This window comes from Gymnoscopelus braueri (genome assembly GCF_963280865.1).
Source record: "Gymnoscopelus braueri genome assembly, chromosome: 3".
NCBI lineage: Eukaryota > Metazoa > Chordata > Actinopteri > Myctophiformes > Myctophidae > Gymnoscopelus > Gymnoscopelus braueri.
This window is the reverse complement of record NC_137612.1, coordinates 46,803,157-46,809,827: the sequence shown is the minus strand read 5'-3', so window position 1 is coordinate 46,809,827 and position 6,671 is coordinate 46,803,157. Positions and strand designations below refer to the sequence as shown.

Genomic DNA, 6,671 nt, shown 5'->3' with positions numbered 1-6,671 from the left:
TGTCATACCATACTATAGTATGTTGTTAAACCATGTAAAAAGGTCATACTATTATGTTAAACCATGTACAAAGGTCATACTATAGTATAATGTTAAACCATGTAAAAAGGACTGTGAGTGTGATTAGAGTGAAACATAAAAGACAAAGAAACAGCTCATAGACAGGATCATTTTATTTCAAATGAGTGTGTTGGTTTTGAGTCATCATCACAGTAGCATTATTTTTCCATCTGGGGAAGTAATTTTTTTGTAGCATCACGCTATCCACATCCTGCTTCATTTTGTGACTGCTGCTGACACCTCAGTGACTCTGGAGGTTCTGTCCCTTTCTGAACACGTGTTCAAATGCAGAGAGAATGACCTCTGAACCTGCAACTGATGGCAACCACAACACACCAAACATACAATCATATAACACATATCAGTTGTAAACAGAACTATAAATGCAGTGTCTCGGACCTCTTACCGGTTTTAAACGAACTATGTTTTTGATTCTCTCAGGGGGTCCAGGGGCAGGTATGGACGGGGGAGGGGGAATCCAAGGGGGCAAAGGGCTCAATGTCTTTTCTCCCAAGGATGAGGTGCTCCGTTTGAGGGAAGGAACAGCTGGCAGAGGCCCTTTCTTCAAACCTACTGGGATGGGGAAATGAGACAAATGAATGCTGAAATTGTATAAATGTAACCCTCTGGGGAGAGTACAAATGTAACCAAATCAGAATCAGATTCTACTTTATTGTCACATCACTCACTGGTTTCAGAGTCAGCATCATCTTTATTGTCACATCACAGGTTTACAGGTGTAAAGAAGTGGGTGGAATTAGTTTTTGTTGTGTTCAAGAAGAGAAAAAGAAAAAGAGAAACATGTCAAAGATAGGCAAAAACATATTTACACATAGCATAATCCAGTAATACATATGTACATGAGATTAGACATAAAGGTGTCAGCGTGTTGTACATGAGATAAAGAGTATCAACGTATGTGTCAGGTTCAACCACATAGTCAACTAGGTTAAAGACGGGGTGCCGTGATTTTCAGTGATCCCCCCCCCCCCCCCCTAAAACATAATCATCAGGTATTATGGTCATACTAGGAGGAAGATTTTTTTCAAAAAAGTGTACAGAAATTGTTAAAATTATGTTTTTATGTGGACACGCCTCCAGTTCATTAAGTATACCTAGTTCTCACCTTAGCACCTCCTCCACCACCGTAGCACCACCCACCTGTCCTAGTCCCTCCTCCTCCTCATGCCCACACCTGTTGTGTTATGATAATGAGGGGGAGGGTATATTTTTATTATGTCACTAAAGGGCTGTTTTTCTATTGGCACGTTTGACCACGTTTTTCAGCCTCCAGGTAGAAACTCAAAATAGTCAGAGAAGACATAAAACACCATAAAAACATCACCAGGGGGCTTAATGAAGTTCTATCAACCTCATAGACACATGAAAAACAGAAAAAGTGCAAAACCATGGCACCACCTCTTTAACTTTCACAGGTAAAATCCACATGGTACAATACCACTCTTTATCTCTTCGGAAACAGTGTTAGGGTGGTGAGAGCTGGTTGGCGGCCAGTAGCAAACAATCAAGACAGTCTATCTTGGCAGCACTGATCCACAAGGAAAAGTAAAGTCCATGGCCAGCCTGGTGACAGTCGGTGGTCAGACTGATGGTACACACTCTTTGGTAGACGGATGGAAACTGTTCAGAAAGCTGGTGGTCTTGCCCTTGATACTACTGTAGGCATCCTTGCCTGGCCGTGGCCGTTGTAGGTGTGTGATGTGATAACAGTTTGTGGCTGGGGTGGTGCATATCCTCTTCTGGAGGTGAAGTCAAGAATAGGGAAAGCAAGGACAAGATTCAACATGCTAAATAAGATCTGGGAAACCAAAAACATCTCACTCAAGACCAAGCTCAAAATCTCCAACATCCGATCCGTATGGATCTGACCACCCGCTGTTGTTTTTTCTATTCGTGGGAGGTGCAGTTTCTGTAGAAAGCAGTGACACAGCCTGACATAAAGCCTTTAATGGAGCTGTTGTAATACAACCTTAGGATACGGGGGCATACTCCAAACTTCTTCAGGCGACAAAATCAGTATAGTCCCTGCTGAGCCTTTTCCCTCACCTACATGGTGTGTGTGTCCCACCTGAGTTCCTCCTTGATATGTTCTCCGAGGAACTTGAACTCGCTGACACCTTCCACTGCAACTGCAACGATAAAGATAGGCATGTGCTCTTTCGACCACGATCAGCTCCTTGGTTTTGTTGACATTGAGGGCAAGGCTGTTCTCCTGTTACCAGAGTGCCAGTCAACTGACCTCATCCCTGTAGGCATCATTGTTGACGATCCGGCCTATCCATGGGGCGCTCCAGTGCTGAGGGTCAGGGGGTCAGATGTGATGTTGCTGATTCTCACCCACCTAGCGCCGGTTCATCAGGAAGTCTAGTATCCAGTCGCACATGTTTAGGTGCATCTCTAGGTCTCTGAGCTTTGTTTCAAGCCTTGGTGTTAGTTCACGAACAATAAACGTACGTACTTGTCCTTCAGCTTCTTGTCATCCATGTGTGATGGATGCACTCTCCCTGTTTGCATCCTACCTGACGGGTCGCTCCTACCAGGTGATGCTGAGAGGATCTGTGTCAGAACCACACAGACTCACTACTGGGGTTCCCCAAGGCTCGGTTCTGGGTCCTCTTCTTTTCTCTCTCTACACTACATCTCTTGGTGCTGTTATCCACTCCCATGACTTTTCCTACCACTGCTATGCCGATGACACCCAGCTGATCCTGTCATTCCCCCCCTCCGACACGCATTGCTGCTTGTCTGGCTGACATCTCGGAGTGGATGTCGACGCACCACCTGAAGCTCAACCTGGACAAGACAGAGTTGATGTTCCTCCCGAGGAAGGGCTGTCCGCACCGAGACATGGCCATCACCATTGATAATGCTGTGGTGACGTCAACTCGGACTGCGAGGAATCTGGGTGTGACCTTGGACGACCAACTGTCGTTCTCGGGAAACATCGCATCGGTGACACGGTCCTGCAGATTCCTCCTCTACAACATCAGGAGGATTCGCCCCTTCCTCACGGAGAAGGCAGCCCAGGTGCTCATCCAGGCTCTTGTCATCTCCCGCATGGACTACTGCAACTCCCTCCTTGCCCTCTGCCATCAGACCTCTGGAGCTTGTTCAGAAAGCTGCGGCTCATCTGGTGTTCAAACGCCCCAAGTTCTCCCACACAACTATCCTTATCCGTTCTCTACGCTGGCTCCCCGTAGCGGCTCACATCCAGTTTAAAACCCTGGTGCTAGCCTATAGGGCAGTGAAAGGAACAGCTCCTTCTTACCTCTTACACCCCTGCCCGACCACTTCGGTCTGCCGCCACGGGGCGACTGGTTGCTTCGTCACTCAGTGGTCCTTCTGGCCGATCTACACGGTCACAGCTTTTTTCTGTTCTGGCCCCACAGTGGTGGAATGAACTACCCACTGATGTCAGGACAGCAGAGTCACTGCCCATCTTTCACTGCAGGCTGAAAACCCACCTCTTCAGGAAACACTATCCTTCCTCTTCGCCTTGCCTACTTGTTGTTAACTAGTTGTACGAACTCTTGTTTTATTGTTTTATTGGATCTTGTTTATTCGATACACTTATTTGTTTTAGCTCTTGCTCATTTGATTTTCCTATTTTGTCTCATCTGTTTATGAAAGTAGGTAGCTGATATATTGCACTTTTACTTTAGCGCTAGGTATACTCTTAGTTGCTTGTTTTAGAAGAGAATACACTTAATACTTCTGGCAATCTGGGAACCCATCGCCAACTGAAAATGAAAAACAGTGCCCTCTGCTGTTTGTTCTATGTCTGTTGGCTCTGGGCGGAAGAAAACGTAGAGCCAGAGCGCAAAGGAAACCGGTGTTTTGTATGCCTTCAACGCGTCACTTCCGGTTGGTGCGACTATGTTTTCATTCCCACTAACAATATTTCTACACGGAACACTAACACCACTTCTCCCAGAGAACATCGATCGTTTTGGTTATAAGCCCACTTGTTTCTATGATGAAAGAGTAAGTTAAAATGTGAATATCTTTCCGTGGTTTTGTCTGCTCCGCGGACGTTATTGTTAAATTAGTTTCGGTTTGTTTCGAGGGGGAAAGATCGACGGACACGTGAATCCCGCCCACTACATTTGATTGGGTAAAGCGCGGCCCGCTTCCTGATCTGAAGGCACGCCCATGCGCACTTGTTATGACGAACCTCCCCGACAGATTCCAACGCAGTGCAGAATCTGTTCTTGAGAGATTATACTTCTGGTGATTAGTAGTTTCGTTGCCTACCTATGTTGAATGCACTTATTGTAAGTCGCTTTGGATAAAAGCGTCTGCTAAATGACATGTAATGTAATGTGAGACGGTGCCATGGCAATTGCATCTTCGGTGGATCTGTTTTGACGGTATGCAAACTGCCACGGGTCCAGCGAGGGAGGTAGCGTAGAGCAGATGTAGTCTCTCACCAGCTTCTCAAAGCATTTGCTGACTATTAAGGTGAGAACGACAGGTCTCCAGTCATTCTTGGGGATGGGCACAATGCAAGACAAGAAAAACATAGACTACTCTAAGAAGTTTAAACCGGGGTAATGTCACTTACATCTGAAAGGAAAGTGTGGAAGAACAAGCGAACCGCAGTGTACTGGAAGGGCACATATAGCTCCTGCTCCCACAGTAACCGTGCCCGCTGAATATATGGAAATAGGAAAGGTTAATAATAATAATTATACTAATTTGATCCAGACTCCTTTGGGGTATTTGTCACTATATATTTGCACATACAGTGAAATGTGTAGGCGCTACGGGGTCATTATTTCTCCTCTCTATTTCATAGACGGTATTGCTGTACAGTGGGCATAAGAAAGAGCTGTTAGACTAAGGTCTGTGTTTACTGTTTAACGATGTAGTTCCTCCTACCGTAAGGCAGTAGAGACGTAGAAAGTGGGAGTGTGCTGAGCGGTCCTCAATGAGACACACCACTCCACAACTCAAAATACTCCAGCTGAGATCTCCAGACTGCATCTCAGTGGATACAAGCAACTGTGCAACTGCTGAGGTCACCAACTGAAATACACTCATATAAAATACAGGAAATAAACACCACATTACTATTACACTACATATAATATAACTCTCAGAATAAGTAGACTAAGAAACCGGTTTATTTTTACTGATAAAGGAAGAGATGATCTTTTAATACATATCTGCTGCGTTTGATTTTACAAGGCCACTTTTGTGTGACTTGCCCCATGTTGTTGTATTGTGTATTTCTAATAATGCTTTAACATCTATTGATATGGTAAACGTGAATTACGCACTTAAACTAAGACATGGATTATCACTGACATTTCTGTCAGTTTGTCTCATCTATTTGGGGTGATTATATGAAATGAGGCCATTTTGCAGTAAGAGTAGAGTTGTCATATTAAACAATGATTACAATTATACTACATGTAAACACATTCAAATAATGATCTAGCTAAATCAACTGAACTGACCTTACACTGGCATCCCAGTAGAGTGAAGAGAAGGCCTTTCTCACGGACAGAGAGCTTCTCATTCAAAGCCAGGCATCCAGGGTCCCTACTGGCTGCCATCTCTCAATTGGCTACTTTACCTCTTTTATCTCATTCCACTATGTAGAGCTCTATGTTGTGCTTTTTGGATATATACAATGTCATGTCCAAATCCTAAACTGATTTGCATGGACATATTTATTCTGCTATGAGCAACACACTCCTCTCAGAACAGTTCCTCCTCATGCAAATGTGTGTGGCTCACTATACCGTATACTGCTATACTGTTTGTGCTTGTAAACCAGAATGAAGCTGATTACCATACAGTTATTGGAACAGTGAAGATCAAATAGTTTCATTTTGTTCTAAATGTGTGAATTTATGGAGTGTAAATTGTTCAGTGACACATTTGCTGTTGGTTAATTACAAATTTGGTTTGTTTGGGGTATTTTGTTACTTTGCTCAGTTTGTTGCCAGTCTTGTGAGAATAATATTGGGACAAATTAAATACACTGAAGGCATGAAGCATAACTTTTAGCTACCATCGAATGAAATACATTTTTAAATTTTGTGACCTATCAGCAAAAACAAACTATTATGACTCAATATTCAGACCTTGGGATAGTGTGGCAGCCATCTCCACCTTGCTTCCAGTTTCAGCATCTGTTCACCACTCCAAGAGAAGAACCAATGTCCCTCTGTTGTTACTTGATTTTACTTTACAGCTAAGTGGTACACACCACTAACTAGAAAGGGGCACTCTGTGGAGCGTATATTTGTGTAATTCATGGCTTGCAGCCATCACGACCTATCAAAGATGTGTGTGTGGGGGGGGGGGGGGGGAGTACTATTTCCATGACATACAGTTATCTTTTCGCATTTATGGCATCCTCTATGGTCAGAAGTGAAAGTGCTTTTGGAGCTGCATGGAATATTAAAAAGCAGTTTGGCCGGTCTGGGCACTTAGGCCCTAATGCAGCCTGACAGCGCGTCACGGGTTCGAGTCCCGTTCCCAACGATCTTTGCTGCATGTCTCTCCCCATCTCTCTACCCCTGTTTCCTGTCCTTCTCCACTTAAACTATCAATATAGGCAGAAAAGAAAAGCAGTT

The 6,671-nt window shown here is 44.2% G+C and overlaps 1 protein-coding gene across 1 annotated transcript; it reads right to left on the bottom strand.

Annotated features, from left to right (window-relative positions):
* Positions 1-222: 222 nt before the first annotated feature.
* Positions 223-5,689, bottom strand: LOC308082654 (actin nucleation-promoting factor WASL). The gene is made up of 5 exons (XM_080424548.1): positions 5,544-5,689; positions 4,963-5,109; positions 750-770; positions 467-633; positions 223-375 (listed from the first exon to the last, which is right to left on the bottom strand). Exons 1-4 carry the CDS (start codon positions 5,640-5,642, stop codon positions 631-633), a joined length of 270 nt encoding a protein of 89 aa, XP_080280674.1. The 5' UTR covers positions 5,643-5,689; the 3' UTR covers positions 223-375; positions 467-630.
* Positions 5,690-6,671: the final 982 nt, after the last annotated feature.